This window comes from Notolabrus celidotus, chromosome 18 (assembly GCF_009762535.1).
Source record: "Notolabrus celidotus isolate fNotCel1 chromosome 18, fNotCel1.pri, whole genome shotgun sequence".
Classification (NCBI taxonomy): Eukaryota; Metazoa; Chordata; class Actinopteri; order Labriformes; family Labridae; genus Notolabrus; species Notolabrus celidotus.
Window position 1 is genome coordinate 27,011,991 of NC_048289.1, and position 26,004 is coordinate 27,037,994.

General features: G+C 41.1%; 1 protein-coding gene across 1 annotated transcript in view; it reads left to right on the plus strand.

Moving 5' to 3' along the window:
- Positions 1-1,039: 1,039 nt before the first annotated feature.
- The window catches only part of sema4gb (sema domain, immunoglobulin domain (Ig), transmembrane domain (TM) and short cytoplasmic domain, (semaphorin) 4Gb), a 55,642-nt gene continuing 30,677 nt past the window's right edge, over positions 1,040-26,004 (plus strand). The window contains exons 1-2 of the mRNA XM_034707315.1: positions 1,040-1,144; positions 7,437-7,729. Of these exons, the coding sequence (XP_034563206.1) occupies positions 7,585-7,729 (145 nt within the window). The 5' untranslated portion in view covers positions 1,040-1,144; positions 7,437-7,584. The remainder of the gene's footprint in view (positions 1,145-7,436; positions 7,730-26,004) is intronic.

Sequence of the window (26,004 nt, forward strand, 5' to 3'; positions counted from 1 at the left end):
ACTCTTATCCATTCTTCTTTATTGAAGTATTTTGTGTTTTGCTATTTCCTATTTTCTCCAGCAGAGGTCAGTCACAGGGCACAGATCATTTTAATACTATTCATTACTTGTAAAAGGTTTATGTCTCAGGAGATTCTGTATTATAGTAGTTTACTGATAATGTTTTCTCTAGTGTCATATTTACATCATTTCAATAAGAAACATGCAAGTAAAAATGTTGGTTGATATATGGATTGTGAAGCTTTCTGTGGCCCACTACATAGGCTACTAAAATACAATGACATCCTTTAACTTTAAATGTTATTTTAACCCAGATGAACAGTTTTAGAAAATCTTGATGGTGTGGAAAACTCTCATTGAGTGTCAATGTGTGGGTAGGTAGAACAAAAGTGAGTTATGTACATTCAAAACATGTATTTAAAACTACTTAATAGTATAGGCGTATGATTCATGATAATCTCTTCAAGACATAAATGTAAGATTTATTATATATTTATTTTTTAATTTTTTCAAAGACCGGTTTATTTAGATCGAAAAGAAAAGAAAAGATAATAATAGTGTAAATAAAATAAGATAAATAGGTAAATATAAATATATTTTCAAAGATCTGTTTATTTGAATTTTTACACATTATATACAGGAGAGCAATGTAAACAACTGAAGCAAGTGTTGTTTTGCTTGTTTAAGAAAACAAAATAAGTAAATGAATTAAAAATATATATATATAATAATAATATTAATTTAAAATAATAATAAAATAAATAATAAAATAAATAATAGTGGAAATACATCAAAATAGGTTAGTATTTAAAAAAATAAATAAGTACAAAAATATGTATTTTTTATAAACATGTGAGAGCCTATTAGAGTCAAACTTGCTTTTAAACCCAAACGTGCAAAAAAAGTTGAAGCATTATAGGGATAAAGACAAAAAGGAAATGCATGAGGAAACTGTATGGTCACAAGATTAGAGTGACTTACAGGCTGTGAATCCTCTGTGTGTGTGTGTGTGTGTGTGTGTGTGTCAGGGGGTGGGGGGAGTGTGTGTGTGTACGCTGGATAACTGCAGCAGCAGCAGAGTAGCTCGGTGTTTCACAGCGGAGAGGACGACTCAGGGTTTTTGTGGACTCCAGGAAACAGGCAGGTAAGTCCGCTGTCTTCTTCACCCTTTTCAAAAATGCGTCAACGTCCTTCCTCCACTTTTCCCTGCATACATACACTCCTCAATAACCCCACACACACTCCTCAATAACCCAAATACACTCCTCAATAACCCACACACACGCAGGTGAAGGTGATTAAAGAGTGTGCGGGGCTGTTTTCTCCTCGCGCTGCTGCAGTCCAGGTCGGACAGGTGCACATGGGCGGATGTTTGCACATGAATTACGCGCGCGGACTATTTGCAGACGTTACAAACCTGATATTACTTCTATCCAAGGTACGTGTTGTGAGGAATTACAGCTTAGATACATGTGGACCTTTTTTAAATGTCATCTGAAGTCACTTTTTCTTCTCACGAGCTGGCTGCATTGCTCTGAAGTCAAAAGGCGTGATGAAAATTAAACCTATTTGTATATTTCTTTAAGGGTGTGATCCTGTTAGGGTGTTGAAAGGAGAGAAGGTTAGTGTAGAAGGAAGAGACTAAGACTTAGGAAAGAGGAGGGATGCTTGTTTACTGTACTGAGTCACATACTTTAAGTAGTTTTCTCTAAAAAGTTGATTAAACTTCACCAAGATGGACTTATAACATTGTTGTATACTCCAATATAGTCCAGCCTTTCATATTTTACTTGAGTCATAGAACATTTTAAAGCATAATGGACCATTCCAGAAAGTTAAAACAGCATATACATCCAGTTTAAAACTCATGAATAGTCATGATATTATACTTTTCTGTCAGAATAATGTACAAAAAGGTACAAATAGAAGGACCAAAGGCACTATATATAGTAGAACATCATATGAAGTAGGAACAGAAATACTCATAGAGGCCATTGTTTCTTATTAAAGCTCCTGTGAGGAGTTGTTAGCTGGTTGTGAAACAGACTGAAATCAATAGTAAAGTCTATTTATAACCTTAAAAAGCAAACATGACTATCAACTAGAAGAGTGACTGTTTCTATGTGGTTACTTTAAATGTCAGAAACCATTGGCAGGGGGTAGGTGTCAGACCTTTAAACAACGCAAGCTGCTGATACAGCAATTTTTAATTGTTTTTAAAAATTTAAGTTATACTTTTGGGCTTTTGTAACTTTATTGATAAAGGAGAGGACAGTGGATACTGTAGGAAACCAGGAGTAAGTGGGGGAATAACATGTAGGAAAGGGGCCGCTAGAATTTATTAGGTCAAGTCCACGTCCAATACAGCTTTTTAAAAAACATTTTCATTGCAAAGAATCTCTGTGAGTGATATATTTGACTGTTAAAAAAGAGCAGGTTGTCAAAAAACACTTCTTACACATGTACAGGACAAAATCAGCTTTGTCCACAGGGGGCGCCAAAAATGACACAAATAGAAAGCTTCTCACAGGAGCTTTAAGAAATATAACTGTGTTTCTTAATAACATTAAAGCATCATCAAATATCATCAGTGTGAGTGTTTAAGACTCATCTCTGTATATTTCTTAATGACCCCTCAAATATGACACTAAATATTAAATTATATTTCAATGATTTAGATGCCTGGAGGCCCATTTTCACGAGGTCAGGGGTCAAACAGCCAATCAGAGGGGTCTTCATAATGATTAAAAGATCCTCCTTATAACATAAAGCAAAAGTGAACAACAGTACCCAAAACTTGGCGACCCAAAAGAAGTACATCTCTTTTAAAAAAGGTCATAACTTGTATTGCAATTTTGTTAATTTATTGTAAGCACATATCAAACCAAACAGCTCTAATGGCATAATGTAAAGGCTGAGTGTTACTCAGAGAGAAGAGAGGACCCAACAGAGAAAAATGATTCTCCCATACTTTATATTTTTAGTGTGAAAACAGGCTGATTATAAACCTCATAATCATAATTTCAAGCCTCTCTGTGAAGATTTGTTTAAAGATTTCTATACTTGTCAGTGAACGTGGCCCACAGAATGAACCCGCTCGTTTGCGAGAGTAATCCCATTTATGGTTCAGCTCTGTGTCAGACCCCCAAGGGTTTGAGATGTAGAAAGGACCGAAGAGGAAGAAGAAAATGCTTTGATATCTCCTTAAGTAAAGCATATATATTACACAGTCTCAGTTACAGTCATTCAGTGGTTATCAGTTGTTTATCAGTTAATAATTCAAGCACAAAGGTAGCAAAGTGTGTTCCAGGGTTTGTGATTTTCAGGAGCATTCATAGAATGGAAATACAAAAATAGCTCACAGGTTTGATTGATCTTCCTGCAGAAAATATCAATCTAGGTGTTTTGCAAATCAATCCATCCTGCCTGATGAATGTTTGTCCTGGAAGATATCTCTATTTTTCTTTGCAAACCTTTTCAGATTCATTGTGCTAGTAGGATGTTTAAACAACACCAGAGATGATCATAGAAATTGGTCAACAATGTGTCAGTAGATGTGTTGCACGGCCGGCTCTATGGATCAATGAACAGGAAGAAGCAGCTCGTCTTAGCAGAGTCAAAGGTGTCCCAGACACCGCCTGCTGTTGTGTTCAATTCCTCTCTGCTACCATCACATGTGACGCACCGCTCGTGCCTCTGCCAAGGCCGATGTGTTTACCTTTCCCTCCTGGAGCTTTGCTGCTTTCGTCATTGAGGAAACAGAGCACCCTGTCAGTGTGTGTGCCAGCTCCTGTAGTACAGTACACACACACAACGCAAATGCAGATGTGTTGAAACGAAGGTGTGTTTGCTGTGGGTTTCGTGAGGGCAGCAGCTGACAAAACCACACCAAAGGACTTCTCACCCGCATGCTCACGTCTGGTTGATCTGTTGTTCTCTGTGTCGAGACAGTTTTAGCAGCTGGGGGCTTTGGGAGAGTTGATGAAGTTTTAAACAGTCATCAAACAAGACTTAGGGCAATTCTCCTCTGGTGCTACATTTTTTTAATCTCTTCTACAGAGGGAGCTGCAGAAACACGTTTATTTATTACCAGAATCGGCATTTTGGTGTCATGAAAATTTACACAAACAAGGAATTTAACCTCAATTGGACATTGATCTATATGCTGACGGTGGAGACAGAAGTGCATTGTTGAAGTGGTTGAAAGGCTGAAATAACTATGATAATGGTGGCTACAGTATACAACTGATGGCTTTATACATGTACATGATGTAAGTGAATAAAGACATCTATTGACTCAAGTGATGTCAGAAGAGTCAGTCAGTTCATTCTTACAGCTGAGTACGAAAACAAAAACAGCCTCTAATCTCTGATTTAGGTTGGACTTTCTGGACTAAGTTTGCTGCCACAAGCATAAAACCTGTCCACATTTGGAGTTCTGAACCAACTGTATGTGGTGGAGTTGCATTGTGGGTAATGGAGGCACAAGGTTTTGATGTGGAAGACAAATGTGAGCAATGAAATTCTGATTGTTTTATTGTCCTTTATAAGTACAAAAATGTTCTAAGACGCTTGCATTGATATGATGCAACCTCAACCACACCATATTGTAATCAGTTGTGTTGAGTGCTTTATTCTGATTGGTCAATACGAAGCAACAGTGCATAGCAAGTAGGGATGTTCCAAGATCTCAGAGTCCTGTGCTCGTTACGAATCGCTCCAGTTGAGTGCTTATATGCCAGTTTAACCAGTCACAGCCTACATACAACGTCATCTTCATTTACTAGATCATAAGACTGACAAACCGTGATGTGTTGCGAGGTGTTATCTGTGTAATCTGTGCTTGTTTACATCTGGGTAGTAGAGCATTATAGTAGCAAAAACTGGAGCTACAGTGTAGTCGCAGCAGATGACTGGCATTTTATTGATTTGCCATGAGGCTTTGATCCCAGACTCTGGTGGACTCGCTATGATCACATCAATGCACAGTCAGGAGAATTTGATGTAGGGGTTCCAGCCTTCATTGGGGAGTGTAACTAGTCATACAAAAATCTTAAAACAAACGCCACAAGCAGGAATCCACCTACATGTTGTTTGATGACATCCTAACAAGTGAAGGCAAAACGTGTCTCGTGCATACAGTTAAAATCTTTAAAAGTTTGTGTGGAAGCAAAGAGCTTAATTGGAAACACAATGCTGGAGAGTTTGAGCCCCCATTGAACCAAACAGCATTTTCATGGTGGTTTAATTTCTGGAGAAGAATTCACAAGCTCTGTTGGACTAATAATGAAATCTATCCAGAGCTCACAGTTCAGAGTGAAACTTGCTCTGTAAGTGGGCCTCAGTGATGAGGTTTTGCTGTGTGTACAGTTCCTATTTTAGTGTGATCATACATGACCTTTGGAACAGAAGCTTGACCAAAAAGTCTTAACTAAACATTAACTGAGTGGCTTTGTCTGCTGCTTTTTTTTTGTTGCATCTTATGGTTTTCATCAGAAGTGCAAATGTTTGAAAAAATGAATGAATGTGCTGTAGCCGGCTTCTCTGTAGGACTCCAAACGCTAAGATGACAGTCCTGAAGTCATCCACAGTTGACTACAGCTTTCACTCACTTAAATGAATCATGCATAAAGCTTCTTCAGGGCTCTTCAGGATGAGCTAGGATAGATTCTGTGAAGCACAAGTAAAGAAATCAAACTGTGTAGAGCCAGCTTTGGGAAATAAATCAGGATAATCTCAAGGTGTGGGGATCCCTGCACCTTCACACTCTTTCCCCCGTCTCATCTCTGACTTTGTCATCTTATAGCTCGCTTTCAAAGCTTAGCACCCAAACGGCTAGCAGAGAGGTCATTAGCCTCATTGTGCTTTATACTGGGAGTGATTAGCAGCAGCCGCCGTGGAGATTAAGCTGGGAATTCTCCAGTGTCACAATGTGGCGGAGCGGGATTCGCAGTGTTGACCCTTTGATCAGCGACAGAGCTAGAGAGCGGGCAGCCAGGCGGAGATTGAGCTGATGGCTCGGGGCCTAATCTCTAGATTATCTGTCATGCTGCTCCGGTGTGCACACAGCTAATTAAGAGATGGGGATGTGTGTTGCTGTATCACATCACAGGGCTGCATTATTTAACCTGCTAAACTTTTTTAATGCTCTTTTATGTTACAGCACTTTACTATTTACGTCGGCTAATTGGTTGTAATCAGGGCGTGATGAGGCGTGTCAGGGAGTAGTTTTCTGCTCATGCTGTCAGGTAGGTAAGATAGTTCTAACAAGGTGTCTCCTCTGTACTGATCGCCACACACATCATGTAGGTTTGACTTACCTGTAGATAGACTTTTTAGGGGGGGGGGGGGGGGGGGGGTTAAATTTGAACATTGGTAAATGGTAAATGGACTTGTACTTAGTACTTACTGTATATAGCGCTCTTCTAGTCTTTCTGACTACTCAAAGCGCTTTGGCACTACTTGTCACATTCACCCATTCATACCCATTCACTCACTGATGCTAGAGGCTGCTATTTAGTGAGGGACCATCAGTATTAGCTAATCTCATTCATTCACAATCACACACCTCTGAACAACAGAGGGAGCAATTTGGGGTTCAGTGTCTTGCTCAAGGACACTTTGGCATGTGACTGCCGGAGCTTGGATCGAACCGTCAACCTTCCGATTGATAGACAACCGACTCCACCCACTGAGCGCCCCATTTGGGGCACTGGAAACCTTACTGGGATTAGTTGTATAAAACAGCTTCTGCTGAGTTACCTGTCAGTTTGTGCCTTTTTTAACAGCCTTGATGTCACATATACACTTTTTTTTTTTTTTTAAGTCATATTTCTTGGGCTTTTTGCCTTTATTCCATAGGACAGCTGAAGAGATACAGGAAATATGGGGAGTAGAGAGTGGGGGAAGACATGCAGGAAATGGTTGACTGGTTGGGAATCGAACCGGCGACCCCTGCAATGAGGACTGCAGTCTCTGTATGTGGGGCGCTTAGACCGCTAGGCCACCAGCGCCCAGTATACACTCTTTCAATGAACACAACCAAGTCTGTGGGTTTTGAGCGGGATGGCGGGTGGGTCTCCTTTCTTTTCTCTCAGATAATGTACATTTTAAAGAGATGTGTTGCCACAGTTGTGTGATTTGTGACTGTATTGGAAAGTTGAAAAGCAAACATATATTTCTTGTGTTACCCTTTTTCCTTGAGCCTCTTTTTTCAACGTACATGTCATGTAGGTTTTACAATACCTTCACCACTGTCTAGTTTTAAAGTGTCAGAGCTTTGTAATGCGATCTGTGATGTTTACTGTTTACCACAAATGTTTGAAACTTAAACCAGTGATACAATTTTGAAGTATTGGTCCAAATACGCTCCGACTTGCTCTCCTGGATCATTTCTCTCTTAGTCATACGTATTGTTTTTCTCCTTCTCTTCACAGACTAATCGTGCTCTCAGCGGGAGGATAGTCTGAGCCTGCATCAGCTCTCTGCTTCCCTAAATGTGCGCACTTCTCCTGCTCGGATTTGTGTGTTCAACAAATTAAGATCAATCGAGGCTGCCCTCGGACCAAGACCTGTGTGTCCAACATGGGAGACCAGAGGTCAGTGCAGCCCCTGCTGCTCCTGCTGCTGCTCCTCACACTCCTCACCAGGATGTCACAGCTGTGGGCTTTCCCCTTCAGCCCGTCCCTGGACCTGGATGTCACTCCGAGGACGACTGTCTTCATGAAAGGTAAAGGCCAAACAGAATTTGCACTTTTTAAACCGTTGCATGAATACAGAGAAAGGCAGAGGTACTGCTGTAATGGAATATAGACCACACGCTTTATATCCTTCCAACCACTCAAAAGGCTTTACACTACTACCTCACTCAAACACCTTTATACAGTCATTCACACACTCTGACACGCTGTTAGCTCAGCCCTTGGGAGAAATGTGACTCTCTGTAAAGTTTTCAGCAGTAGGAGCTGCAGCAGTTACTGTGTGACAGTTTACTGATCCATTTAAAGGCACCGTGAAGAGTTTTCATGATGAGTGGATTCTAGTGACCTCTTTTGAAGAATTGTGTTTCTCTGGGATGAAGATGAACACCCACTGTGGTGAAAATGTGGCTCTTACCAAAGCGTGCATTTCTTGTGGAAGCAAATGAATGGAATAGAGATCTTCTTTTGAAGGTTTATTCTTTTTGGGGGAGACTTTATGCCTTTATTGAGAGGATAGGACAGTGGGTAGAGGAGGACACTGGGAGAGAGAGTGGGGAATGATGTGCATCTGTACATGGGGCGCACCACTCAACCAGTCGGCCAAACCAGCGCCCAACAGATCATCTTTCTGATGCTGCTTTTCTTTTTTCAAGACAAACATTTGAGGAAATGAATTGATCTGTTGCTATATAAGAGTGTTAACTGTAACGTAAAGGCAAAACTTTGTAAACTCTGATTTATTACCGTTAGTTTGCTGATCTGATGTCCCAATATTTATCCAAATGACATAAATAAGCACAAGATTTGACTCTTTAGTCTTTAAAGAGCAGTGAAACATTCACACACTGGCATAAACAGTAAATCTTGTTCATAGCCTTTAAGCTCTTTTAGCTAGCAAAGCCCTGAGTTGTAGAGTTTGTCCGTCTAAATCAATACTTCAACAGAAAACTGACGTCTATTTTTCTATTCCTGCTCCAGCATCAACATGAGGACAAAATATATGTCAAAAGAAAATGTTCTAATGAAAATGAACTCCCCCGGCTTGTTAATTCACGCCTCAGAGCTCTAAACAGAGACACTTCAGGGTGAGTGTTTAATATCCACTCAGACCCAAACACAAACTCAATATAAAGACATAACCAATCTTGTCTCTGATAATCTCATTTTACCTTGTAGGTCATAAGGAGGCTTCAGTATGAGAGTGAGACTATTTCAACATCAGTTAAGAACTCCTCATGTCCTCCTAGTGCCTTTCAGTTACTTTTTCTTATCATAAAGCATTCAAATCAAAACACAGAGACCTTAAATGCATCATTTTATTTCAATAGTGACTTAAACTTTCAAAGGTCATGATTAGTTTCAATGTTTACTTTGAGAAAATCTCAACAGATTACACTTAGACACCTTAGGAAAGACTTTATAACTGCAGAAGTTGCCTGAGAATAGTCACGTTTAAGCATCAACTTAATTGCCATTACATCCATGAGCACATTTTTTTTTTCACAACATGTTTATTGACATTTTTTTCATTACATACATGAACAGTCAAGAACATAGACAAAGACTAATCCAGCATACACAGACACAAAAAAAACAAAAAACACCTACCCCATCTGCCTGTATGAAAATCAATTGGCAAGTGTGCAAAATAGATTAAATTAGCTAATTGTGATTCCCACAGTTTCTTTTAGAGAAAGTCCACATGTACATCTCTGATGACAACCATGTATGGCTCCCAGAGCTGAATAAAGTATTTCAGTTTGCCTTTGACAATATATGTCAGTATCTCCAGTCTTCTGTGAGCACATTTGAGTGAGAGACCACTATTAGCTATTCTATTTAAGCTGCATTATGGGAAATGTAGTCCCAAAACAAAGCTGGATTATAACCCAAATAAAGCTGAGACAGAGATTGTTGAAAGAACTGTTTAAACTTCTGTACCAGCTGCACCTTTATGTTCGCACACGTGCATGAAGCCCACTAAACACTCACCTCCCTGTCCTTATTTGACGCGACTCAGGCTCCTTCCTCCCCTGCTCGTTAAAGAAGTGGCACAATTTCTGAAAGTTGGCCCTGAAGACAGCTCTCCTACATGCTCAGAGTTATTAATCGTCTCTCTTAAGCCCTGTCCTAGATCACAACGCTCAGCAAACACTCCTAATGAAACAATAGACAGGAGGCCCTCATAAAAGAAAACCTGGTGGATCTGATTAGTGTCCGAGCAGAAAATACTGCTGATTCGGTCTGTTTTAGCACACAGTGAGTATTTACACACATCATCAGCGCCTTCCTCCCTCTACCTTACCCCTCTCCTCTCCTCCTCTCCGCTCACCTTTCCCCTCCCTCTCTCCACGCTCCTCATCACTGCAGTAAAAGCTAACACTGCAGCTGCAGCGAGAAGGGAAACCCAGCACCGGCAGCCTGATCACACAGCCGTGCTCTTACCTCCACTCCACCTTTCTCCACTCGCCTTCAGTCCTCTGAGGAAGAGTATTATTAGAGGAGGGGTGGAGTGAACATGTTGGCAGCGGAGCTCTCCTGTGCAATGTCATAAGAGGTGTTAAGAGTGTTGCAGTGAGATGATGGCGTGGTGGAGGATGTAATGCTCGACGGCCTGAATCACAATCACTCAGAGAGAAAAGAAAACAACAGAGGAGCAGCCACGCTCTCGTGTTTGTTTGCTACTTTGCTGTGATCCAGATTGGAGAGGAATTGTTTCCAAAAAGAATATTGGTTTGCAGTCTGCTGGAGGGAGAAAAGTCGTGCAAATGTTCTTCAACCAAGGGTCCAAGTTTTGCCTCAGAAAGAACAGATTTCTTTTGTGCTGTTGAGAATCCTTAAAGAAGTATTTATGTCAGACCCTGCAGCATTGAGAAATACACAAACAATGAACATGGCACTGCTTGGGGGCTGCTATCCAACATGTTCACACGTCTTACTCTGACGTCAAGCTAAGGCTGAGGAGAGCAAAGGCTATTATAAAGCTGTTTTGCTGTGAGAGAGTGGGAAGTCATATAGAAAACCTGATTTATGGCTGTTATTTCACGGCTTCATATATTATCACCGACTGAAAGGACAATGTAGAGTGAAAAAAAGAGGAGCGTTGAGTCATGAAATAACAGATTAAGTTGGCATTCACCGTATTCTAAGCTAATACTGTTTTATAGTGTTACACAGTACAAAGGGAAGTTTGCTAAAGGTTATGTAAGCTGTAGATGGACGTAGTATCCGTGACGTCACCCATCTGTTTCTGAAGCGGTTATGATCGTCGGCGGGTGCCATATTGGAAATACTGAACTCAACCTAACTTCTATCAAGGTAGTGTGAGGTAAAGAGGCGGGCTTTGAGCTTCTTCGCCAACAGCTACAGTGTTCCCGCCTGTGTGTCCGGTCCGCTGTGCCTCTAATAATGGAAAAACTTGTAATCTTAATGTCTTCGAAACTAACGCTAAAGAGAGTTAAGCTATTCAGACTGAACTCATTTTTTGTACCAGGCTGTAAACATGTTTATTTCTGCTGTGAGGATCGTCTTTTCTTAATTGGTGTGTATGTGGTTACCAGTACTTCCCGAGCCAGCCTCAAGTGGACACTCAAGGAACTGCAGTTTTTTTTTCTGGCTTTTTTGCTTTTATTTGATAGGACAGCTGAAGAGAGACAGGAAACGCTGGGAGTGCAAATGGTTGCTGCCGGGAGTCGAACAGGTGACCTCTGCGAAGAGGACTGTAGCCTTTGCGGTTGTTTTAAAATGTGCTATATAAATAAAGTTTGACTTGACTTGACTTTGTATGTGGGGTGCTAAGACCACTAGGCCACAAGTGCCCCGGAACTGCAGCTTTTAACACTTCTGCATTGCCTTCTATCCTTGCGCTTGATGCAAGCTAGCTAACAAACAACAGTAATCAGAAACTGCATCATTGCTAACATTAGAAGTTTTAATTCAGCTTTCAATAGACATTGAGTTATTGAATACGTTGTCTCACCTTGAAATAAAACTTGACTTTTACTGCCAACTGTTGTTGCTGGCTGTCGGGCAGGAATTGGTTAAACGTTGTCATATTTGGCTTGCAGTAGTTATTAATCTATCAAACATGATTTTTAAAGTTATATTTTTGGGCGTTTTCACCTTTAATGGATAGGACAGCTGAAGAGAGACAGGAAATGTGGGGAGCAGAGAGTGGGGGAGGACATGCAGTAAATGATCGAGGCTGGAATCGAACCTGTGACCTCTGCGACGATGGCTATAGCCTCTGAATATGGGGCGCATGCTTAGACCGCTAGGCCAACCGCGCCCCTTAATAGGATTTTTAGCCGTGAACTTTGGCCGTTTAACACTTGAAATCAGTCAAGATGTGTTGAATTGATAACAGTTAACAAATATATATTGCTACCACTTCTGGCCTGGCTCGGTCTGTCAAAGGAATCCTAACCTAGCATCAAGCTAGCTTAAACCGCTCCAGTTCAAGTCAAATCAGAGTTCAAGTGGAGTCCGAGTCCTCGACGTGAGTACTACAGTGCTAGTAGCTCCACTCATAAGTGCAGTATTAGTTATTAACTAAATAAAAGCACACACTAGATTGACTCTGAACTGATAGTTAAATGGGGCAGCATGAATAACTCATTAGGCCTCATGTTTTTACTGAATCACAGACAGATCACATTGCCCTTTCTGAAAAAAGACTCCTTACTTTCGTGCCTTTTGGCTATTTATTTACTCATCTGCGAGTCTTGCTCTGCCCCGCATCATAAATCATACATACTCTGCCTACTCCGGGCACTTTTCCGTGCTGCAGCCAGCGTCAGTCTCTCATCGCAGATTTTATTTTTCTCTTTGCCCTCCTCGAGAGTCGTCCTTGACCTACTTTCAAACCATCCAGGGAGGGGCGGCGCGTGAGTGCATGTGAGAGTACAGGGTGTGCACGTGTGTCAGCCTGCGTTTCTTCAGTCGCCATGTGTGTCTGAGTACTTGCATGACATGACTTTATATGTGTGTGTGTGTGTGTGTGTGTGTGTGTGTGTGTGTGTGTGTGTGTGTGTGTGTGTGTGTGTGTGTGTGTGTGTGTGTGTCCGGGAGAGAAGGCTATCAGGGCATGCATGTAGTCACATCATGTAAAATCTGCTCACATGGAACCTCTGTCACTTTCCCTGTGGTGACACATGTCACTTTGGGCATGCACAGAGAGGACTTGTCTGCCTGGGTGTGCAGAAGTGTAAATGAAAAAAGAGATGGATGTTGTTTGTGGGTGTCAACACCTATGGGAGACTCTGTGGGAGGATTTATATTCTGCTTCTCATCCGAGGTGAGGGGACGCTCATTAATTTACAGTATGCTGTGCAGATGGCCTGTGTGAGTGGGCGTACAAGGACAAGATGTAACCGAGGGAGCTCGGAGTTAGAAGACGGAAAATGACATGATCACTTTCTGCACCTTTTGTAATGAAAACCTTCAGGGTTAGTGAGAAGAAATACGATGCAGAAGAAAGAAAAGAGAACAATACATATGATAACACCTCGCAGGGTTGACATTTATTGTATCTTCAAGGAAATAAGCAGTCATTGAGCTTTGTATTCTCATCTATGAATAAAGATGGAGTTACTCAAATTGTAATATTAACAATGAGTGAAATGACTTTCTGGTTGTAAAGTGCTTCTTCTCAGCTCTGCAGGGTGTTCAAGCCTTTTTGAGCTCTTTGCTCAGATTTGTCGGCCCACAACTTTCAACTTCCAAGTTTATCCACGCTCACTTTTTTTTTTTGTACCTAAAAGCCTGGATAAACTCCCCGTACACCACCTGCCTCTAAATGAAAGAGATATAAGCAACTCTCTGCTGAACATAGCAGAGTATTTATCCTCTAAGAAACCATCAGAAGTTTCACATCAAACTACAGCTTGATAAAAAGGGAGTGAGTTGGACTCATCTCCATCAGGATTTCAAGAGGAAGCCAACATGTCTTCTTTATCAACTTTAGAAGATGACAGGCCTCAAGTCTGCGCTCCTGTGGCAAAGCATGTGAGCTATGCAGGTCTAACTAGCACTGCAACCATGACATAAAAATGCTAAAGCTTGATGATCATATTATTCTTCAAAGGCTTAGCTATTCAATCAATCTTTATTTATAAAGTGCCAAATCACAACAAATGTTATCTCAAGACGCTTTACAAACAGAGCAGGTCTAGACCTTACTCTATGTTCTATTATTAACAAAGACTCAACATCAAGAGAGGGTAAGATCCAGTCCCATCTTACAGACAGGACTCAGTCTGATCTCATCTTAATCCACCATGAGCAGAGCACTTTGCAGCTTTTAGGAAGTTACAGCGGCAAGGACAAACTTCCTTTAACAGGCAGAAACCTCCAGCAGGACCAGACTCATGTTAGACACGCATGTGCTGGGACCGATTTGGGGTCGGTTAGAGTTGTAGAAATTCAAGACATACTTAACACCTGCAAGAATAATAGTGAATATATAGTGAAACTAGATGGCTCAAGCTCTCAAAATGCACCAATCTCAATTTAAATCTTGTGTTAAGCGTAGCCCAAAACAAACAAAGGAATAAGCGCTGTAGATTCAGATCCCTGGCCTGGAAACGAGCTTGGTCTGGCAGTGTAGGTCATTGCAGGATGTGTGGGTTGATGTGCACTGTATGGTTTTCAGGCAGGGTTAATGTTAGGTATTTATGTTTTCTATGTATTATACAAAAAAAGGTCTATCTATCTATCTATCTATCTGTCTGTCTATCTGTCATTCCGTCCGTCCGTCCGTCCGTCCGTCCGTCCGTCCGTCCGTCCGTCCGTCCGTCCGTCCGTCCGTCCGTCCGTCCGTCCGTCCGTCCGTCCGTCCGTCCATCCATCCATCCATCCATCCATCCATCTATCTATCTATCTATCTATCTATCTATCTATCATAGAATGTTTAAAAACATGCCTGAAACAACAGCTCCCCATAAGTGAAGCCAAAACTTGTAGAGCTCCCCCTGGTGGCTGGTTGCAGTACAGGTCTTTAAACCCACCTACATGCAACAAGAGGAAGCTCTCTGGGAACAGACCAGGTTCCCCGGTCTATTCGTTGGTAATGCAAAAAAACGAAAAAGAAACATTAGCTGCAAATCTACAATCCAGTGATGTTTCTTTAATAGGTGTATGATGTGTTTGATGAGTCGACTTTCCTGAACAGTGTCTGTTTGTGTGTTTATGAGACGGGCTTGTTGTTTCCTCCCAGAGGTGAGATAAATGCTTGACTGTGCTCTGAACTCTCCTGTTCGCCCGTCGGGTACCAGCTTTTGCTTTTTCTGTGTCTGCCACCAGACTTGAAGTAATGCAGTCGTGAAATATTGATGCACTGTAAGTTGTCTGTAGCTGCTTTGATAAGCTGAGAAGGCAAAAGCAGGAGAGAGTTTATGTGAGGGCGGTAATTAACCCCGTCAACTCATAAATGAGGACCTTTCTTCATCCAGTATTGTAATTAGAGCAACGAGGACAAAAGTCATTGGCGGTCATCCACTGTCTTGGTTTACACTGCAGCCAAGTCTATTATTGTCTTTGCCAACAGCCTCAGCAGCTGTGGATAAACACAGAAAGCATTGATTATTTACTCACATTATAGGCTTGAACGCGGCTGCTTTCGATGGCATTGTTAAATCTTTATCGCAGCTGGGTGACAGCGTTGTTACACCACAAAGACACAATTTGTTTTTACACTTCTCATCTCCTCTCTGTGACAAAATCACAGCTCTGGACCCTGAAATCCACTCCACCATACTTTGATTTATCCTCTCTGATCGCTCTGATGTGAGATTCTGACAGGATCTTGTTGGTGATACTCTGATTAGCTTCTAGCAAAACCTGAAATAACACGGGGGGTATTTGTGTGTTGTATGTGAGGAGCTGGATTTTTTCACTGAGATGAAAGTCTTGGCTGTCTTTCCTCTCGCTCTGCAGTCTCCCGGGTTTAAAAAAAAAAGCCCTCTAAAACTTTTGGATCTGTCTCCAGCTCTGTTAAAGGTACTGTATTTTTGTCATCTTAAGACATGTGGTAAACAATACACTGCATTTTAAACGTGGTGTTTAGCAGCTGATCCCTCTGAAAGTGGCTGACAGCTTTATTCACGAGGAGCTGAGTAGACGTGTCTGACTATGAGGTTCCTCTTTTTCTTAAAGCTAGAAAACGTAGACATATGAGCAGATTCATAGTCATAGAGGTATCTGTGCACGTCAAAAGTGTGCATGAGAGGCTTTTGATTAACAAGAAGCATGACACATTTTAATTTCCAATGGGTTTTAAGAACAGATGGATGCCAAAATGCCGCTGAATCCTGTTACTAATCACAACAACGTGCAAGTACCGGACTGACCCAAATATATGAATTTTCCTTGACATACATCTGAAAGAATGGGATCATTTCATTCTGGTTCTTCACTTTGGAAAGCCAATATTTGTTCACAGCAATGGACAGAGCTACTTGTGTGCAAACATCAGGCCAGCCGTCACTCACAACCTCAGTGCCAGGGGGGATGAACAATGGAGAGACACAGTGATCGTCTGAAACAAGGAAGTGTAAAGTAGGCAAAGATAACAACAACTGAAGATTACTTGTGTTTCTAATTATAAAATAATGGTTATTAATTCAGCAGAGTCATTAAACAAATATGGTGTCACAGAGCAAAGTGTTCAAAGAGCCTCAAAAGACTGTCTTAAACATGCTAACAGTCAAAGTAGGAGAGTGTGTGAGTATGGTCATGAAAAACAGAACAAACCTTGGTGACTGCCATAGATGGATGTTTTTTAATTAAGCTGGATGACCTCATAACTAATAAAAAAGCTATTTTAAAATGTATGGTAAATATGAATAATGATAAATATTGATACTATAAAATATTGAAATGTAATTGCATTTAAATGTGAGACATAAATCTAAAAGAAACTAATAACACAATTTGATTTACAAGGAGTAGAGAAAAATGTACCTCGTTTATTTTAATGTGTTTCTATTATTGCTATTTTCAAATTAAATAATTTTCTTTATAAAAACAAGATTTGGTCTTAATTTTTTTTCCCAAAATTGTAAACGAAGGTAGTCTTATAATTGGAGTTGTCTAATATTTGGACCAATACGGTAACAGTATTGGTTTTAGGCTAGGTAGCTAGCGTGATACAATTTGTTCCTCACAACAGTTTGGTATTCTGAAGAAGTCAATTCTAAATGTCTTGCACTAGCAGTAGCCATCTTGGTTGTTTACAAAATATCCTAAACCCACCACATTCACATAGGCCCATTTCCCTCTGATGTCACACTCAGGGTTGCTAGCTCAATTGCTCTTATGCTATACTGCTGTGTCACATTTTTAAAATCAAATAAATAAAGGAATTGTCCAAATTCACCAACTTCTCATGTTATAGCAACTAAAAAGACAATAACAAGTGGAAATCTAGAGGGAAATAAGAACATTTTTTAATTGTAGAACAAACAGGTAACAGCTTACTAGCTTCTTCTGGAAGACAGCTAACCCATGCATTTAACCACTAGCTAACTTTAGCTTTTGTTAGTGTTACATAATATAATAGGAAAGGTGGGACTATTATGTCTTTACCAAAAGTTGCCATAAGTCACTGCAGAGTTAGCGAGTCAGCTAACTAGCTAACTTACTAACTAGCTAGACTATGCTAAGTAGAATAGTAGAAAGTCCATACATCTCTTGCTAACTGTTAGCTAGCTTATCAGTTAAAAATTTGGTTGCTGTAACTTGAAAGAAGGCAAATATTCCTCCACATTTTCACACTAAGTTGTCTATTTTAATGGCTGGTGAATTGAAAAGTAGTGTTTTGATAACATTTGTCAGATTCCTTATGTTTTTATGATTAACTCTAAACATAGCAGCATGACCTTATAACAGCCTGATGGTGATGTCGGAGGGAAATGGCCGCTGTGTGAATATGGTGAGACTTTTGAGATAAACAATGGGTCATATTTAAAGTTGGAGTAGTAGAGGGGAAACACCTCTTAGCATCACTTTCGTTGCCTCTTGTGTTTGTATACAAAGACACCAAGTTGTGGATCATTGCTTACATAATCCACAGTAATGTCCATGGACTCAAGAGGATGGTAAAGACGTGAAGAGATGCTTATATAATGCAAACAGAGATGACAACAACTGACAGTTCTGACTCTGTCCGAAGACGTTAAGTCAGCCTTTCCTCCCAGCATTTGTTCCCAAATCTTTTTATAAGCACGTGCCTGTTTGCATGTGTGTGTATGCGTCACATGGGCACTATATTGCGTCCAGTGATCAGTGAGTCACACAGGAAGTCACACACTATGACAAATGTGGTAGACACACACCAACACACACACTCACTCACACGAAAGCATACAGAGGATTTGCGATCATCTTGAGCCCCACATGGCGGATCTCAAATATGTCTGAGCGTGAGTGTACACATTCTGGACGCGCCACCTGTGTCGGCTCAGTGTTGAAACCCAGTCACTTTTGGCAAACACACACACACATACACACACACAGATCCTCTGAGTCACTGACGTAGATGTCTTCACTCTTTTCAGAAGACAGATGAAGGATGACATAAGGGTGAAGTATGTGTTTATGTGTGTGGAGAACCTGACAGATGTTTCTGACGGGACCTTGTTTTGACCTCTTCTCTTCATCGAGTGATGTATCCTGAACGTGCACACAAAAAGTTCAACACAGACACACACTTCGACATACACACGGACACAGGGACATGTGCATGTGGGACGACAACAGTAAATAGAAACCAGCAGGCCGGGAGGCTTCTGGCACACCTCAGCGCTCTGTTGACTTTCTTCATTGATTATGCAGCAAAGCACAAGGTGCAGTGTGTCCACGTAGGTGTGTGTGTGTGTGTCTCTTATTTGGATACAAAATAGTGGCTTCAGGGAGGAGTAGGTCAACATTAACATGCTGCTGTTATCTCAAATGCTAAACACATTCATGGCTATGCTAATGCTGATAAAAATGCAGATTTTTTTTCATGTTTGTGTTTTTAAAGTTTGGAAGAAAGTGAAAGATGGATGACTCACTTATACAAAAGTGAAGCTAAAATACCTCCTCCAACAGGCACTGGCGTCTTGTACTGGTGACCGTTTTCATCCTAGAGTCAGAGATTGATGGTATATTGACATCCAGCCCCCTCCACTAACCAAAACACTTATTTAACGTACTGTGAGGAGGCCACATCTGTCAACAGAGCTGTCAATCATGGCTTTATACCCCTTTTTAATTTTTAGCTTCGGATGATTAAAACTAAACGTTGCTTAAAAATAGGAACTGATAAGAACTAACTAATGACAGCAAATAGAAACAGAACCAAACTAAAGCAAACACAACCAGAACCAACTCAAGCAAACAGAAAACAGAACCAAACTCAAGCAAACACAATCAGAACCAACTCAAGCAAACAGAAACAGAACCAAACTCAAGCAAACAGAACCAAAGCCAAACTCAAGCAAATAGAACCAGAACCAAACTCAAGCAAACAGAAACAGAACCAAACTCAAGCAAACAGAACCAAAGCCAAACTCAAGCAAATAGAACCAGAATCAAACTCAAGCAACAGAACCAGAACCAAACTCAAGCAAACAGTACCAGAACCAACTTAAGCAAACAGAACCAGAACCAACTTAAGCAAACAGAACCAGAACCAACTTAAGCAAACAGAACCACAACCAGAACCAAACTCAAGCAAACAGAATCAGAGCCAACTCAAGCAACCAGAACCAGAACCAACTCAAGCAAACAGAACCAGAACCAGAACCAGAACCAAACTCAAGCAAACAGAACCAGAACCTAACTGAAGAGATCAGAACCAGAACCAGAACCAAACTCAAGCAAACAGAACCAGAACCAAACTCAAGCAAACAGAACCAGAACCAACTCAAGCGAACAGAACCAGAGCCAAACTCAAGCAACAGAACCAGAACCAAACTCAAGCAAACAGAACCAGAACCAAACTCAAGCAAACAGAACCAAACTCAAGCAAACAGAACCAGAACCAAACTCAAGCGATCAGAACTAGAACCAGCTGAAGCAAACAGAACCAAAACCAGAACCAAACTCAAGCGAACAGAACCAGAACCAACTCAAGCAAACAGAACCAGAACCAGAACCAACTCAAGCAAACAGAACAAGAACCAACTCAAGCAAACAGAACCAGAACCAACTCAAGCAAACAGAACCAGAACCAGAACCAAACTTAAGCAAACAGAACCAGAACCTAACTCAAGCGATCAGAACCAGAACCAGAACCAAACTCAAGTGAATAGAAGCAGAACCAACTCAAGCAAACAGAACCAGAACCAAACTCAAGCAAACAGAACCAGAACCAACTCAAGCAAACAGAACCAGAACCAACTCAAGCGATCAGAACCAGAACCAGAACCAAACTCAAGCGAACAGAACCAGAACCAAACTCAAGCGAACAGAACCAGAACCAACTCAAGCAAACAGAACCAGAACCAACTCAAGCAAACAGAACCAGAACCAACTCAAGTAAACAAAACCAGGACCAAACTCAAGCAAACAGAACCAGAACCAAACTCAAGCAAACAGAACCAGAACCTACTCAAGCAAACAGAACCAGAACCAGAACCAAACTCAAGCAAACAGAACTAGAACCAACTCAAGGAAACGGAACAGGAACCAAACTCAAGCAAACAGAACCAGAACCAAACTCAAGCAAACAGAACCAGAACGAACTCAAGCAAACAAAACCAGAACCAACTCAAGCAAACAGAAACAGAACCAAACTCAAGCAAACAGAACCAAAGCCAAGGTTAGGGTTGGGGTTAGGGTTTAGATTAGGGTTAGGGTTGGGGTTAGGATTAGGGTTAGGGTTAGGGTTAGGGTTAGGGTTGGGATTGGGGTTAGGGTTAGGGTTATGATTAGGGTTAGGGTTAGGGTTAGGATTAGGGTTAGGGTTAGGGTTAGGATTAGGGTTAGGGTTAGGATTAGGGTTAGGGTTAGGGTTAGGGTTGGGATTGGGGTTAGGGTTAGGATTAGGGTTAGGGTTAGGGTTAGGATTAGGGTTAGGGTTAGGATTAGGGTTAGGGTTAGGGTTATGATTAGGGTTAGGGTTAGGGTTAGGGTTGGGGTTGGGGTTAGGGTTATGATTAGGGTTAGGGTTAGGATTGGGGTTAGGGTTATGATTAGGGTTAGGGTTAGGGTTAGGGTTAGGGTTAGGGTTATGATTAGGGTTAGGGTTCGGATTAGGGTTAGGGTTAGGGTTGGGGTTAGGATTAGGGTTAGGGTTAGGGTTATGATTAGGGTTAGGGTTAGGGTTAGGGTTAGGGTTGGGGTTGGGGTTAGGGTTATGATTAGGGTTAGGGTTTAGATTAGGGTAAGGGTTAGGATTATGATTAGGGTTAGGGTTAGGGTTGGGGTTAGGGTTAGGGTTAGGGTTAGGGTTAGGTTTGGGGTTAGGGTTAGGATTAAGGTCAGAATATTTTTCTAGATCCGCCCCTGTACCTTGCCCAAGAACTTTTCACCCCCAAAGTCCAGTTTGTGGTCATACATGGTACACTTCCTTGCCCCTGGCACAGTTGGAAGAGGTGGGCTTCAGTAGGGTTAGGGTTAGGGTTAGGGTTAGGGTTAGGATTAGGGTTAGGGTTAGGATTATGATTAGGGCTAGGGTTAGGTTCGGGGTTAGGGTTAGGATTAGGGTTAGAATATTTTTCTAGATCCCCCCCTGTACCTTGCCCAAGAACTTTTTTCCCCCAAAGTCCAGTTTGTGGTCATACATGGTACACTTCCTTGACCCTGGCGAAGTTGGAAGAGGTGGGCTTCAGTACAGCACAGTTGCTCATTCACAAGCACAAGCATGGGTACATGACGTACCATCGACATTTGTCCGACACGTATAACCTCTGTGTTGTTGCCCATTGTGCTAACTCTGAGACCCTGCGCCTTGGAAACTAGATCACGACATGATGTTGTGAGGCATTGCATGCATCGTGTTGCGGTGTGGTGATGTATGTATAAGAGGTAACCAGGCCAGCAGGGGACACAGGACGGGGACCATTGTGCTTCGGCACTAAACAGGGCATCTTGGCCTGGTGTGAGTGATGATGATGATGATGCAGAATTAGTGAACACAGCTGACTGCAGGAGGTTGATCAAAGTTTTTCTAACGTTTTCCATGATATTAGACATTTGTGGTCATTTATTAAGTTTGGATAATGACAGTAGTGGCATCGTATAATTATAACCCTCTTTATTATGTTATAAAACAAAGCTGTAGTTTCATTTGGAGGGATTCTTTGTAAGAGTAAAGTTGGAATTCAAAAGTGACGTCAGAGATTTATTTTGAAGTTTCTCATGGTTATGTTTTTCTTTCCATTCACAGAAAAAGCATTTATTTCTCTGTGTGTGTTTGTGTGTGTTTGTGTGTGTGTGTGTGCATTCAGAGAAAAAAAAAAGAGCAATTTATTTTCTTATTTCTGTAAATGGCCGAGGGGATTGGCTGCTGGAGCACAGCTGTGATTGCATTGATTTCCAGACCTGAGAGAGCAATCTTTCTCCTCTTTCATCTGACTGTGTTGTCAGCAAATTAAGAGCGTCAGGTGTATCAAAATGTGCCAACAAGTCCCGGCTACAAACAGTCCTCCCAATGCTCGGGTCTGCAACCAAGGTCACAGCTCCTGCTGCCTTGGGGTGAGGGACACTTCGTACGTCACTGTGGCCCTCATCAGCTTGTTATATCATGCAGACACTATTTTTATTAGATAGAAACCAAGGCTTTTGCTCACTCTTATGTGACTCATGAGTAGCGGGCCTTCATATATGGCTTTGAGCTGTCTTTGTGTTGAAGTGAACTCGCTCTTTAATCAGGATCTCAGTGAATGAGGCGCTTTTCTCGAGCTCTGGATGATGTGTATGTTTATGCAATACTCAGTCTCACGCTCTTTGTATACTTTAATGTGAGTGTTTTTGTCGCTGCGTGCTTTTAATGTGTGTACCTGTGTGTAGTAGACAGGGCTCCGTGCTTTGTGACTCCCACCCTTCAGATGATTCCAGAGCCCCCGTTGGCGTGTCCCGACATTTGGTTGTGTCAGAGGAGCTGCTTGTTGCTCACTCAAATCTGAACCTATGAGAAATACTATGTGACGGTCACACAGCCGTCTTCTTCTCTGTTTTTTTATTGAGTTACATAAGTTCTTGTTTGTTTTTGTCACGGCTGTAGGAAGCAGCAGAGGTAGTTCTTGGAAAGTTGAGTTCACAGGATGTAGACTTTGGCAGGTATATTTAGATTTGGGAATGGGACCGTATCTTTAAAAGGACTGGGATAGAGTCCTAAATTTAACAACTTTACACAACGTCCCCTTTTAAAAGGACATATTTCTTGTTTATAGAGGTTTCGGATACAGAAATACCCAATTTAACCCTATTCTTCTCAGGGCCCTGGGGAGTTTTTGAGCTGGTTATAAAACACATTGAAATGAACGGATGTTTCTCTCCATTATTGCCACAATATCGTAAAAGTTAGATGAAGTGATCAACAGTGGGCCACAGAAACAACCTTTGTTCCCATTTCCCACATTAAGTTCCCAGTAAGAAAGCACTTCTTATACTTGTACAGGGCCAAATCAACAAAGAGATCCAAGGTACCGCTTTGTCCACAGGGGGCGCCAAAACCAACACAATATAAAAGCTCCTCACCGGAGCTTTAAAGGAGGAATTAAACTTTTTAATTCTTAGACCGAGTTTACAAGAGAATGGCTCCATTCAAAAATGTAAAGGTGGGGCGCCGTTGGCCTAGTGGTCCAAGCACACACCCCATATATAGAGGATATAGCCCTCGTCGCAGAGGTCACAGGTTCTATTCTAGCCCCGACCATTTACTGCATGTCCTCCCACACTCTCTACCCTCCAGCTGTCCTATCCAATAAAGACGAAAAAGGCCCAAAAACATAACAAAAAAAACAAACTGAAAGGACTTGTGTGTTTAAAAGAAGATTCTGCATTAATTTGTTATGTACAATAAATTATTATTATTATTCCATTTTTTTCATTTATTTTTCATCAACATTTATTTTAGGTATTTCTACATTATTCTATTTATTATTTATAAAATGATTATTATTTATTAATTTAACTTGATTCATTAATTTTGTATGTATTTATTCATTTTTAATTTATTATTATTTTGTATTTATTTTTACTTTCAGTCTATGGAATTTAATCTAATTTTTGTAATGAAATATTTGTGCATGAGATGTGCCTCTGAGTATAATGGATGCAGTGTTGTTTTGTGTTGTGAGTCTAAAAGAAATATAAAAAAACCCCAAAACATCTGCATTCACATGAAAACCCTGAAAAATGCATGCTAGACCAGTTTTTAGCAGATGTGCCCCTGTTCTGTACGGTTAACTTTGTAATGAACACCACTAAGGTACATCATGAGTCTACACATAGAGCCGTTCTTCCACAGAGAGGTGAGTGCAAACAAACGAGGACTTTAGCCGATGCACACTCAAAATTGCTACCTTTGTCTGGAGAAGCTGTAATAAACTCAGCATGGTGTGTTTCAAAATATTTTCTCTGAGTAAATGAAAGCTGTAAACTAATGTTGTGCCAAAACACAACATTAGTTTAGAGAGAAGAAGCGAGGAGGGAGGGATGTTGTCCCGCAAAATAATTTGAGCCTCAAGTGACACATACAGAGGTGATCATATCTGATCAGGCTCAGGGAACTCCAACCGAATTAACTTTAAAAATTTACTTATCATTAGGGATGTAAAGGTCCATTAATTGGGGTTGATCTGGATTGATCACAACTGGCTTTGAGACTTCACACCAATCCCTTAAGGTTAATGCTGTGCAGATTGATCATGTTCAAATTCTTCATCATCACAGCACTATAAATTGTACAGTTGGTGTTTGGTAACTTTGTTGGCTTTTATCTAACAGGCGTTGTTTCTGCAGTGTCATTTTTCCTAACTGTCATTCACACAATCAGGCAGACAGGCATGAAAGAGCATATATGATAACTTAATAATTGACCAGTTAGAGAGCTGATGTGGTCGTCTGGCTGTCAGTGATAGAACCAGTAAGAAAAGACTGGCAGGAAGGAAGGTGGGCGTGCTGAGAGACCACGGCCTGACTCAGTCTCTGCCAGGTCTCCTGGAGAGTCGAGAGCCGCTGTCATCACCCAGCGTGTCCATGTGACAGTCAGACAAGCATGTCGACGTGTGGGGGAGGAAAATGCCTCCCATGTGATGTTTGGGGAAACTCTGAAACACTTTTCATCATGTTGTCATTACGCAAGATCAACCCCCACCGAGGGACACGCTGTCACCCTCATTATCATCACGGTCATTGTGAGTTATTGCAGTGAAAACATTAGTAATGCTGTGATGGAGATAGAAGAGGTGAGTCAAAGCCAAGAGCAGTGTGAGTGTTTGTCTCCTTGTCTTTGTTTTGGATTCAGTCCAGCTACGTTTTTGGAGGATTATTTGTCTGGTTTGACAGAATTTAAAGACTAACTTTAACCAAAAACGGGCCAAAATGAAACTATGGGCATAAAACACAAGTTAAATTCTTAAACAAAGAGGAAACATCACTGACGAATCATGCCTAATGTCTCTGGATGGGCAGGAATGAATATTTCAACTCAGTTCTTCTTTGCTATGATCTTAAACATCACAGAAAAACAGTCCAGTATCAAATTATCTATCAGAAGTTTATCCCAAAGTGCTTTTCTATCAACATTACAACCTTTGGTCCTCCATGCAGATTACCGTCCACATGCCTGTGCTGGTTACAAACAGGCTCGGCATATAGTTATGCACCAGTGTAACATGACACAGCCTACAAACAACTTAATCTCCATTTTCTAGATCAAAATACTGACAAACCACTACGAGATGCCATGTGTCATCTGTGCTCGTTTACATCCAGGTAGTAGAGCATTATAGCAATATGGCAGTAGCCTTTAACCAGAGCTGCAGCCCCAGCTAGTGGCAGGTGGCTGCAGTACAGCTCAGATACAACATAGGCCGACCATTTGGGGCTACTAGGGATGTCAATTTTAAGTATTCTCTGTGATCGATCTTTGGAAATGTAAACGATCAATTATTGGTTAATCATTTAAAAGAAACATATACATTTCCCATGTGAAAACAACGCCAATTACGTTTTATCCCCTGAATCAAAATGTTTATAACTGACGGTATTGAATAGCTACGGATCATATTGAGGCGTACAAAATGTTAAACACACTCAAAAATAATCTCTGTGGACATACAGTCATATAAAGTGAAGGCTCAGACTACAG